Here is a 13,376-nt window from a genome sequence, read left to right on the forward strand (position 1 = left end):
TTGAAAACGGTTTGCATTTGAAGCGAATTTATATGATTTTCCAAATATCTTTATTATTTCATTCATAATTTATAGTCAAAGCCAACATCCTTTTTTTTATGTTTATTTATGCTCATATTAACAACACTTGAATTTTGCGACACCCCAGCTCGTTTTAGCAAATATCCTTTTTTGAATCCTGTTATGAAGGATTATCACCTTTTTTTAAAGTGTGGATATTGCATTAATATGTTGATTTGTTATATTTTCTTTTAACAGCTATATAAGCATGTCAGCAGCATCAAAAACCGAAGCCAGACTATTAATTTTTTTTATTATTGGATCTTCGATAGAATTTTTAGGGGATGCAATTATTGTAATTTTGACGTTCGTATTGAGAAAACTTAGAAACCCTCCACAAATTTTCTACAAATTTATGCAATATTTTGCTGCTATTGTGAGTACTGTATTGTACCTACCACTTTGCAATATTTATCTATCTCCGCTTCTTTGCAAAACTCATTTCATAAACTCCAACCAACCTGATCTTGATTGTGGAAGATTTTATAGCACACCACTGATTATTGTTTCATTGATATTTTTTTCGTTACATTTGCTTCTATCACTGTTTCATCATTTGTTTATTTTTGATTTTGAGTTTAAACAATATCCGGAATCGTTATTTTCTTCTCAGACTGGATCTGTTGGAATACTTTATGTATTGATTTCTACAATAATTTCAATTGTTACTCTCTTGCTTCCTAAACACGACATAATTGTATGTTGTATTGCAATAGGATTGTTTCTTTGCTTGGCAGTGTTTGTAATCTTGGCACAGCCTATGTTTAATTCATATGGCAATGCCTCAATCGCTGCATGTGCTGTTTTTCCAATCCCACTTCATGTCTTTTACATCTTCTTCTCGATGTTCATACAAAGCGATCCAACATCCACTGACTCCCGTATTTCCGGCTATGTGTTTCACCAGCGCAACAGCTCTTTCGTATCTCTCTCATTCATCGCCCTGAACATTTTCAGCGGGGCTGCTGTGGGAATGCTGTTCTTCTATTTCTCCCTGAAGCGCTCGTGGTCTCTGTGGGCAATGAGAGAAAAGGACCCTGTCCCGCGGCTCTACAACAAAGGCGCGAAGAGGAAGCTCTTCAGATACAAGAGCCACGTGAAGGGCTCGCGGTCCAACAGAAAGCAGAAAAGCCTTTCAGAACACAAGATCAACCAGATGGACATTGCCCGCTCAACTTCGCAGTCGTCCGTCTCAATCAAGAAGAAGCCGACACTCTTCATTCACCCGCCGTCAGTGCAGGCTGCGCACCCAGCGCAGTTCACTCCTGCGTCTGTACAAGGAGTTCTATTTCCCATTCCACCCACACACCCCACCTCAGGATTAACCTCATCATCATCATCATCATCATCATCATCTTCTTCTTCTTCTTCTTCCTCTTCCATTTCACCAACATTCTGCACAGCATCCTCACCTTCATCTCAAACACATCACCAGCACATTTCACTGAAAGGAGTTTCACCAACATCATCAGTTCATTCAACTTCAACTTCACCAACACCTTCTCAGCCATTTCATCCTCTCAATCCAAACTCTTCTTTCTCAGTTTCTCCGTCTCCTGTTCCTCTGACCCCTGCCTCCTCACTCACATTGCCGTTTTCCAGTTCATTTTCTCCGCCTTCTCCGATCCCTTCTCCCACAACTCCTCCTCCCCATCCTTTCCCTCACTCGCTCTCCACCCACTCGTCAGTCACACAAGGCTACACTTACGCCGTCTTTCCATGTCAGCAGTCTTCTTCTTGGCCTTCTTCCTCCTCTTCATCAACACTATCGTCCTCTTCTAACACGTCATCACACAGTCTCCACGCACAAATACAGACAGCTTCATCCAGCTGCCTCATCGCCTCTCCATCCTCCCCCACCTCTGCCATGTCTTCCAATTCGTCTGCCTCCCTCTCCTTTGGCAATGGCCGCATCCTGCCCAAGTTCACCTCTCCGTTCCGAGCTGCGACTGCCATCCGCTTTCTTGCTGTGCGTTCTCTGCGGAAGCGTGCCGAGTGCATGGCACTGGCTGAGGCCATTCTGCGGGACGGGCTGATGCGCACTCCAAACAGCTCGGGCCTGTGGCTCACGGCCGCGCTGTACCACCACTCCTTCACGAAGAACAGCCGGCAGGTGATCATGTGCATCCAGCGGATGAGGACAGCGGCGCCGTCGCTGCCAGAGAAGTGGGTGGGGTTTCTGCTACTGCTGGAGGCAGAAAAGACGATCAATGCGGACAGACTGAAACTGATAAGTGAGCAGAAAGGGCAGGCGTCGAGAGACTATCTGATGAAGAACGAGCTCGACCGGGCGAAGCAGGAGTCGATGATTGCGAAGGAGCAGCTGGGCAAGCTGTGGAGCATGATGCTGAAGGAGCACATGGACGTGGCGAAGTCGGTGCTTCTGCTGGAGTCGATCATCGAGCGAGACAAACAGGCAACTGGGATCTATCTGGGCTTACTAAAGGACCATCCACAGAGTGTTCGTGTGTTGCGTGGCTTTGCAGTGCATCTGCGGGACGTGTGTCGAGAAGACGATGCAGCGCGGATGCTGTTCATTCAGGCGAACCAGATTGAAGAGGAGGCGCTGAATGCATTCACACTGAACGGTGCGGAGAGCGAAAGCTGCATTGGCAGCAGAGTGCAGAAGTCGATCCATTCAGATGGCATCTCGTTTCTGCTGGAGACATCAGAGGCGAAGCAGAAATCGCTGACGGAAAAGCTGACGGTGAAGAGAACAAGAGCACAGCAGCACAAGAGCAGTGTGCAGGACCACATGTTTATGATAGACAACACGCAGCGCATTCTTCCTTACTTCAAGTACTTCATCTGGGTGACATCTGTGATTCTTGTGCTGTCAGCGTCCATTGTGTTCATCATCACTGTAATCATCTTCTCAGACGCTGTGTCAACTGTCGAGCTTACGATGAACCAGTCGCGGCTGATGGTTGCTGCTTTCGACGTGTCACACTATCTGAAGCTGTACAACGTGGCCCTGTCGAACAGCTCAGACATCGCTGCGCGCTTCTATGCGAACGACTCTGGATTCATTCTGGAGTCGCTCAAGGAGTTCAAGCGGGAGATTGGGGAGCAGATGCTCAATCTCGACAGGAAGCTGAGCAAAGACGAGCAGCGGGTGCTGTGGGAGGAGCAGGTGCTGGACATCACAGTGCCGCATGTACCGCAGCGGCTGGTGAAGGATCTGGTGTGGCTGAAGGGGAATGCCATCACCCTGCTGAAGTGCATCCAGAATGTCGCTGAAGACTACATCGAGAGCAACGGACAGCGCGTGTCTGACAGTGTCTTTGCAGGCTTTGTGCTGTCAAGGCTGAATGTGCCGATTGTGCTGATGGAGCATCTGAAGCAGCTGTCTGTTCTGACGCTCCAGATGACCAACAAACGGTCGACGAGGATCATTACAATGTTGGAAGTGGTTGGCACTTCTTTGATCACATTCACCACACTCGTCATCATCATCCAATTTGCAATCACCATTGTGAGGCTGGGAAGAGACAGAAAGGAAACACTGATGCAGTTCTTGAACACGTCCAAGCAGCTCATTAAGAAACAAATCCAGAGGCTGAAGGAGATTGAGACACAACTGGATGAAGAAGGCGCAATCAACGACTCGAAGACAGAGCAAGACACAGAAAAGGAGAAGAACACTGATGATGAAGCTACTTCACACACAACACAAAGCAAGACAATCACTACAATTTCGCAGTACCATTCGAGCGGAATGATGATGGACGACAGCAACGACGAGCTGAACTTTGATACGTTCATCAATGACTCAGACGAGTTCGACCTCAACGCAAGCTCAACATTCGACTCTCGAACAAGGATTCGCTCCCCTCAGCCAGCTGGCGGGGCTCCTAAGAAGCATCAGCAGAACTATCCGTATGGTGCTTCATCGCAGACAAAGGCTCGCAAGCCTCGTCTGACTATTCAGGGTACAAGTGGTGCTGGTCAGTGCAACCCAGGTTCACTTACAGGGATGAATATGGACGGATACGATCCATATCTTGCTATTGTGTCGCCGTCACAGTCAATCCCCGTTTCACCAAATCCATTTGCAAAGTCACTCTTCCCCACACGTATTTCTCCGATTTCTCCGACAGGCAACAAAGCTGCTGGGGCTGGGTTTAATAACGAAAGGAATCAAATGGCGCCTGCCGGTTCACAGAATCGTGCTCAGCATTCAAAACAGGCTGACCCAAAAGCAACAAATCCGAACAGCCACTGGCGTCTGTCAGCACCGCAGTCGATGTCTTTAGTCGAAGAAGTGACTGAAGAAGACGGTTGGGACACAGGAGAGGAACACGATGAACTGGAACGCACAACACTTTATGGCTCATTGAACTGTGTGAGTGGATATCCTGCTTCAGAGTTGATGAATGAAGGCATTGGGAAGAGGAAGAGCAGCATGCAGCGCGAGAAAGGTGAAAGGAACAGAAGAAGTGGAAGAAGTGGAAGAGACGAGGAAGAGTGGGAAGGGCCGGAAGAAGACGAGGAAGATCTGATAGATGAAGAAGACAATCCAATCCAAGTGAAAACAGCGAAGACTACATCGAGCAACAATCTGAACAGAGCAGCAGCGATGACATTGTTTGTGGCAGCGAAGAACAAAGAGCAGCAGGCGCAGATTGAAGCAGACGAGAAAGAAAGGAAGCGGCTGGAGGAGCAAGAAAAGATGGAGGAGTTGCTGCACGAAGTTTCACAGAACTTGCACATAACCACACCAGAGCTATATGCACGCATTTTGATTGGGCTTTTCCTGATTCTATTTTCTGCTGTCGGGTATTATTTCATGAGTGCATACACCATCAAGCAGATAATGGATAGTTCTGAAGTGGTGATGCTGTCACTGTACCAAAACGTGCTTGTGGGTCTGCTTGCATCGCTGATAATGAACATACCCATCACGTTCTCCAACGACATCCCTGGGAATTACATCTATCAGAACACAACTGCACCACTGTGGAACGATTTTTCACACATGTCGCGCAACAAGACAGTTCAACAGCAGCTGATCAACCGCACTATCACCTTTCTGTCTCTCTTCCGCAAAAAAGTGTGCGAGGGAGGGAAACCCGATGCTGGTGGCATAAAAACAGGCGATGAGCTGTTTGATGGCCTCAACACAATACGAACAATATCACCTGGCTCAACAACACAGTCACTGCTGCTGTCAGACTCATCGTGTTTTCCCAATCTGTCTGAAGATGAGTGCAGCATTCCTGATCGCATTCCAGGAATAAGCATTCCTTATCAGGGACTTGAGTCTCTGTTCTCAGCTGCCCTCACGAATGCTCAATCACTTGCAGCAGATGAGAATCCGGAGAGCGTGCAAATAGACGATCCACGGCTGAAGATAGTGTCCAGCTTGTACATGTATGATCTGAAAGGAGGGATCAACAAGTATTCCAATCTTCTGAGCGACATGCAGCAGGAGAACATCTCCTGGCTCAAGACGTGGCTGATCACGCTGTTTGTGATACACATCGTGTTCCTGTTTCTGTCGTTCATCTGCTGCTTCATGCCAGCGAGGAAGCTGCTCTTCACTGTTGCTGAAACAACACTGAAGATCACCGACTTCAATCCAAGCAACGACCATTCTCTGGATGTGCTGGAGTGGAAGGAGGAGTATTGCACAGACATCCGGTCGATTGATATGGGGCACCAGGAATTGTGCAAGGCAGCGACATTCCTGTCTCAGGTGCTGGAGGCAGAGAAAGACCGTCAGGAAATATATGCTGCGGTGAAGAGCTTTGTTGAAGTGCTTTTGAGTGTGCTGTGTGAGGAAGAGGAGTTGATGAAGACGTTTGGCCTGCCGTCGTCGCTGCTGCAGCCGCACCTCCTCGACCACGTGTACTTCCTCAAACGGCTCATGCGGATGCTGATTGCGCTGGTCTCAGGGAAGATCGTCAAAGTGCGGGGTGTTGAGACGGTGGGGCTGTGGCTGACTGAACATGTCTCAAAAATCGATAAGGAAACTGCTGTCATTTTGATTGGCACTGCTCCGAGATCGGTGATTGAAAAGGACTTTGCTGTTAGAGAAGGAAAAAATCTTATTATTCCATATTCGTTTCAGAAGTACATTCAATCAGATAATGCAACTGTCCAAGATTCTCTCCTTCTTAGATCTTTTCAACAGTCTTTTCCGTTTGTCTCTTTATAGAATAATTACATTTTTATTTTTGTTGTAATATATATTTTCGTTTGTTATTCCAATTAAGTTGTTAGTATCAATTTCGTTATTATTATTTTCAAATCATTTTTTAGTTACAAACTTCTTTTATTAAAACCAAAATTGATTTAATACTTAAATTATGGATGTGATCGCAATAAGATTTGATATTTTAACTTTTAAATTGTTAATAGCTTATATATGCGGCTAGACCATATTCAAACGAAATTTCCTCAAATAGAGGAAATTTGTGCAATGCTAGACAACCTTCTCTCAGAACGTCGTGCTGTGAGATTGAATGCTGAACAACAATTGGATAACTTGATTGAATCGTTTCCAAATCAATTTGCAAAAGCCATGATAAGTTTAATATATGACTTTTCTAATAAGCAGGTTTGCTCATAACTTCTCTTATTTCCATTTTTCGTCAGTTTTGCATAATTAATTTAGCAAGCATTTTCAGCATGTACATATCTGAGATTGATTCCTATGCGTTTGAATTCTCGCAAAACTCAAAATAAAGAAATGGCTGCTGATCTTTTAAAGACGATAAAGGAAACAACATTTGATTTATTTGATCATTGCGATGAACATCTATTTCTGTTTCATTGCATCAATGAACTATTTGCTGTGTTGGGGTCCATAGCAATTAGACTCAATTACACACCATTTATGGATGTTATCAATAAAATGGAATATGAAGCAAACGAAGGCGATTTTCTTCATCGAAAAGGCGCCCTCGATAGTCTGTATCAGCTTGCAATTCTTGCAGGTCCGTTCATCAATAAATTCGAATCAAAACTGAAGAAAATTCTTGAGATTGATTTAGCACATTCCCAACCAGTTCAAGTTTGTAACTGTTTTTTAAAGAGATAGCCTTTAAATGTTATTATTGATTAATCCGACAATCTTTATCATTAACTTTCCAAAGATCCGCATGTATGCTTTACGTTGTTTACGCCCACTGTTAGCCAATTCACTGGACAATTATTCCGTTCTTCAAATGTTTCGCTCAAGTAATATGCAGATTCATCAACTATTCATTGATCTTATTGAGTCGCAAGATGAATTAAGCATGAAAAGAACAATGAAAGTGTTAAAAACAATTGTAGAAGGTTTGTCTTGCTTATTATAAACGATAAACTTTTTATTTTGACGATTCTTGTATGCATATTATTTTGCTAATATTTTATTTGTTTGCATTCGAATGAAAACATTTTTTTTTTCTTTGCATTTACACCGTAATACATAATGCAGTCGACGAGCACTTTTTTGGTGATTACACAAGCAATGCTTGCAAGACCATATACTCTATTGGAACTATGAAGCAATTCTCAACATGTTTGATTTTTTTTGCAAATTTTGTACGATTAAATTAATCTTTTTCTTTAAATTTTTATCAAACAATTTTCATTTTTTTTTTTTTTTTATTTAAATTGCATCAACATATCTTCGCACATATTTTCATATACATGTGTACTTATAGCTACGCGGTGTGCCGCACTTGATGTGCTTGTTTCCTGGTTCGAGAAAGGTCCAGAGGAACTGATAAAAGTACCCAACCTCGAAACAGGAATGTTCAATGCATTTGCCGATCTTGTGATGGACATTGAAGAAACAGGTGAATGGTGGGAATATATATCAACTGTTTGCTTATCTACTTGTTATTAATCTGACATTTTTTGACAAATCTCTTTAAATTTTGATTTCTTTTTTTTTCCTATCTATCTAATTTTCTTGCTGTGTAATGTGAACCTATTATTTAAGGGAGAAAAGGGAGATTCTCCTCAAAAGAATGGAATGGCGTTTATCACTCGTCTTGGAAGAGTTTCTGCAGAAAATGGAGGTTTTTTGTTTTGAGATTATTACAGAAGTTATTTTAATATTTTTATAAATCAATCGCTAACTTTTTTTCAATATGTAAAAAATTTTAGAGATTTTTGCGCTTATTCCTTCTGTTTTACCATTGATTAGCTCCTTCTTGCACAGCAAGCAATGGAAGCAGCGAGTAACAGGATTTTGCATCATCTCTGCCCTTTTGGAGTGCTACATGGGGAGCCTTGAGCATTCAGACTCAGCCGATCTTGTTGACGAGGAATTTTTGCTTAAGTCTATCAAAAATGAGGTCAAAAGTACTGTTAGGGCGATTAAGCAGAAAGTTGAAATGGAAATGATTCCTTCGTCAACACAAGGAAATGCATCAGCGAGTAAGCTTGCGAAGTCAAAAGCAGGCTCCTTGTCTGTGGCTGTGACTGCATTGGAATGCTTGGCAAAGGAAATTCAGGTTGAAGGAAGATCTTTTGTTCTGAGGAATAAAGAAAAACTCTTCCAGTTGTTGCTTGACTGCCTCTGTGCAGAGCGAGTGATTGGAGAGGATGACACAGCAAATGATGACGAAGACATAACGGACGAAGATTTTTCTGATGAAGAGGAGGACCAAAGAGAAAATGAGAATATGAAGCACAGAAAAGAAGATTCCGAAAGAAAAAACGGAGAAAAGGAAGAAGACACAAACAGCAGTATACAAGAGCGACTGCACGCAATACAAGAAGCATTGCCTCCCCCACTCGTTGGCTCAGTTTTGCTGTGCATAACTCGGATGTTTGAAGTGTTAGAAGGAGCTGAAGTTGGCAGCTGGTGGATCCGCTTCTCAAGAGCCATCGAGACAATTGCAAGAAGAGAAGGCCAATACGAACCATTTGGAGATTTCTGTGAGAACATATCTGATTCAAAGCAGAACTCTGCACGAAGTTCCAGCTATCTTTCTATTTCTCCTTCATCTGATGCTTACTCCTTTGTTGATTTGTCGTGGGATCATTCATGTGAAATGCCACATCTGATGGCTATTGTGTCACATCATATGATCTTTGCTGTCTCTCTCACTGCATTGTCTGCCATTTACGTTTCTTTGAAAGATGCAGATTCGAAATCGGAAGCTGCAAAGTTGGCAGAGTTTGGGATTAACACGCTGCTTCATTACAAATCAACAGAGGCAGTGAAAAAAGAGTGTTTAGAGATGCAACCTAATGAAATATATTCACAGAATGAGTTGAACAAGCAAACGGTGTCCGTTGGAATTGATTACCAAAATGAGACAGAAGCAAACAATAAGAAAGAAAAAACAGAACTACCAACCGAATCTGATGATGAAGCTCAGAAAGATGAAGCAATCGAGCTTAAGTTCGAGCAAGATGCTGGAATGGAGACATTTGATGGCGTGCAAAATTCTGAGGATTTCACTACTCATCTGATCCGAATGCAAATCTATCGCGAGTGCTGCCTGATAAACTTCATATCCTCATTGCTGTTCCCATTTAAGAAGCTGCCTTCTGAAGAGGTGCCCACGGTCGACAGACAGAATGGCGATGAAACACAGACAGAACAGCAGACTTCGCTTCAGTCATCGTCACCGTCAAGCGTCATTCAGCATGCTGGATCAAAGGCAGATTCAGATTCACCCGCCCTGCTTCCTATTCTGAAAGCAACTGAATGCTTTATTTCTTCATGTCCTGAAACATTATTAAAGACGTCAATGGCTCAATATACTTCATCCAATGAAAAAGCGCCAGTTAAAAATGATAATGCAGCAACAGGCAATAAACCAAACTTCGTTCCTCAAATTTCATCTTCTCCCCAATCCACTCCTCCTCTTTCACCGTGTTCAACAACCACCTCGCATGCTTCAATGCCTTCTGTACAGTCACTTAACATCATTGCCATTCTGCCACAAGACAGAGCCAACATTCTGTGCTTCTTTTCAGAGATACCTTCTTTTGAGCGTTTTCTCGATTTTCTTATAACAATCGTGTCTTTCCCTTCGCTCACAGCACAACCACAAACTGGTCTGTTCTTCTTATCGCCCACCACAAGGCACATTGTTGCATGTCAAGATGCATGGCGCATGCTCTTCTACGTGCTGAGTGGGCGGTACTTCTCCAGCATCCTTCCATCCATCTTTTCCTCGCTCATCAATTCATTGGCTACTCGCCCAACAATACGGTCGGCTCTGGAACTGACTGCTCAGATGGCTCAAAACTCATCTGGGCCATTGACAAGTCCAATTTCGCAGCATCAGACAACATCAAGTACGTCTATTGATGATGTCAATAAACGCAAACTTTCGGAACCTTCTCAATCAATTGCTGCAGCCGAGGAAGAAAAAAGTCCAAGATTGAATTCCGATGATAACTCAAAGAGTTCCTCAAACATAGCATCCAAAGCATCGAAGCAGAATAGCAATAAATGGAATATCAATCAAGCAAGATCACACGTGAACGAGAAGCTTAATCGTATCGACATTGACGGAAAAGCAATTGAAGTGGATAAGCAGGTCCTGTGGATGACATTATACTCCATTCGTCTTCTGACAAGCTATCTCAGCCAGATACTGATAGAGCAACTGCCCATGGATTCCATCATTGCCCCATTCATCCCTCAGTTTGCACATGTGATTATGCCATACACAACACCCTCAGCTTCCCATCCTATCAGAATGTCAGCGTTGCTTTGCGCCTCTCAGCTGTTCTACACAATCAGAACATTGTTTGCTGCAGCCAAAAAGAAGCAAGCAATGAATGCTGCTGACTCATCCACTGCACCACCACATTCTTTGGCAGCAGCGCAACACCAATCTTCCTCTTCTCTTCATGGCGCAAGCGAAACGCCTACCGCTTTACCACATCCTGAAAGAGATCACCATTCAACAACAAACATGCTCCCTCCATTGGCACCCTCGCAAATGCAGAGCATTTCTCTGCCGCCAATCGGAGATAATGCTGTGATAACTGCTGATGGTAGTTCACTCAGCCGTTCTCCCTCGATCTCCACAGTCGATTCTGCGACTTCATCTTCTCCTTCACAGCACAACAGCCGTGTTCCTTATACAGCTAATGCAATGCATTCTGTCCGCAGTGCATCACAATCACCGAAGCGTCAATCAATCGGCACTCAACAAGGAGCATTGCCTTCTTCCAATATTACTCAGCCAGCCACATCTTCAACTTTACCAACTGCATCGTTAACTTCAAATAATTCTTTTTCTTCTTCGTCGTCTGTTCCTTCTGGTTCAACACACTCTCCAAGTGCTTCAACCCCTCATTCGCCATCTGCTCCTGCCATAACCCCCACCGCGCGTGCAAATTCAACCTCTGCTCGCTTTTCAGATTCCAGTTCGATTTCGATAGATACACCCTTCCCAGTCATCCAGCAAAAACTGCATAACATTTGTGTGCATATGATTAGTGCTTCAATTCGCCACCTTGACAGCGAAACGAACATTGATGTGATTGCACCTGGATTCCTGGGACTTTCTATATCCATCTGCAAATTGACAGACATTGTCTTCCCTCTCTCTGAATCTCTGCTGAAGCGAATAACTACGCTCTTAGAAAAAGTGCTGAATCGCATTCAAATCCGTCCATATTCTTCCTCCTCTTCTTCTTATGCCAACACAAGAATTGAATTCGGAAAGATATTTACGGAACCTCAAATATCGTTCTCTTCGATTCCACTGTGTGCTCTTCATTCGAATTCTGCATCTTCCATCACTTTGTCTCAAACACGCCTTTCACTTACAAACCTGCTCCGAAGAACGAATGAGCACGAATGCTCTGCATCTTCTATCACAGAAACAAACACCCAAACAGCAATCATATCATCTCTTATCTCTCCAAAGGCAACAACATCATCTTTAATAGCTACAGAGCTCTTGAAGGACGGCACAGTCCAAATGATTGGACACATTGTTGCTTCCATTGCCGCTCGTATTGGCGCTCAATTTCTACCACATTTTCAGAGTCTTTCACGCCCATTCTCTTCTCTTTTGTTACCTTCTTCCTCTGAATACGACAAAGCTGTTGCTCTTTTTGTGTTTTCATCAGTCATTCGTTACTGCGGTGTAGATGCACAGCCACTCGTGTCTGGCATCAGCCCAGCTGCCGTCTCTCTGCTGCGCTCTTGTGACACCAATGTGCAGTTGCATGCTGCCTCAACTGTTGCCCTTTTCGCTCACGTTGCGCAAAACTTCTTTGCTCCTTTTGCTGAAAGTGCAGCTGTTGTCTTGGCGCAGAAAATTGGTGAGTTTAGACAAAAATATGTGAAAGATCATGAAATGAATCAAAAAAGTGATTTATTATCTGAAGAAATAGAAAAACAATCTGTAGATATTGATGACTATTCAGTTATGACTGCATGTGCCATTGCACTTGGTAGGATCATTATGTTCCATGGAGACAAACTGAGTCCTCTCGTAAATGTGCTCAGCAAACAAGTGTGGTTTGAGGCGTTGCCATTGACTGAAGGAGGAATGGAAGCTGATATACAACATTCATATTTGACAGAGCTTGTGGCAAATGGAGATGAAGTAATTTTGGGTCATTATCAGATTGATGAGGCGAATTCTGCGAGAGATTCTGTTGAACAAGAGGGCGTTTCTGATTCGCAAAAGGGCTCAGAGCAAGTTGATATTGCTTCTTTTTCATCTCTCTGCAAAAAGAATATATCTCATCTTTTGTTTGTTCTGTCGTGCATTGACGAGAACTCTGATTCCTCAAGCACAACTGTACCAATTTCATCAGAAAGTCGCACACCTCTTCCATTTCTGCCTTCAGCTCCGCTTGATCCATCAAGTGACTTGACTGCGATTCTCCAATCGCGACATGAAAATGTTGTTAAATGCCTTCGCATTGCAAGGCAGATAATTGGAGATGAATGGATGTGTGGAGCAATTGACATGGTGAATGATGAAGAGTGCCAGAAATGGATTGAAAGAGTATATGCTCCAATTATGAGAGAAGAAGAAGAAAAGGAAAGGCTTTTGCTGAATGAACCAGAGATTGGAGAAGATGAATAAAAAGCATGAATTACTGTGAAATTTGTACTTCATTTTCAAATGAGGAGAGCAAAGAAATACACCCAAATGGAAAGAAGGGTTATCATCTTTCCGATTGTTTGTGGATATGTAAAAAAAATTTTTATATTTTCGTGAGTATTTTATTTATTTTGAAATGACTTTGGGGGAATTAGCTTCCCAAGCGTTTCTAAAACAACAAGAAAAGCATTTTATAAAGTTTTTATTTTTTGAACCATCTCCTTTTCTGAAATTTTTGATCAATTAAAGAATAACAGAAACAAGAAATGTTACAAAAAG

The 13,376-nt window shown here is 43.1% G+C and overlaps 2 protein-coding genes across 2 annotated transcripts; both read left to right on the top strand.

Moving 5' to 3' along the window:
• Positions 1–820: 820 nt before the first annotated feature.
• MONOS_394 (uncharacterized protein) lies at positions 821–6,359 on the top strand (the record flags this gene model as incomplete). Its single annotated transcript, XM_067873972.1, has 1 exon — positions 821–6,359. The coding sequence occupies one exon, from the start codon at positions 821–823 to the stop codon at positions 6,218–6,220; it is 5,400 nt and encodes a 1,799-aa protein (XP_067735907.1). The 3' UTR covers positions 6,221–6,359.
• A 125-nt stretch (positions 6,360–6,484) lies between these two features.
• Positions 6,485–13,375, top strand: MONOS_393 (uncharacterized protein; the record flags this gene model as incomplete). Its single annotated transcript, XM_067873961.1, has 7 exons — positions 6,485–6,622; positions 6,680–7,078; positions 7,161–7,344; positions 7,487–7,570; positions 7,716–7,876; positions 7,997–8,075; positions 8,164–13,375. 7 exons carry the CDS (start codon positions 6,485–6,487, stop codon positions 13,077–13,079), a joined length of 5,961 nt encoding a protein of 1,986 aa, XP_067735908.1. The 3' UTR covers positions 13,080–13,375.
• Between the last annotated feature and the right edge of the window lies 1 nt (position 13,376).

Source organism: Monocercomonoides exilis, assembly GCF_001643675.1.
Source record: "Monocercomonoides exilis strain PA203 chromosome Unknown scaffold2-2631571, whole genome shotgun sequence".
Lineage (NCBI taxonomy): Eukaryota > Preaxostyla > Oxymonadida > Polymastigidae > Monocercomonoides > Monocercomonoides exilis.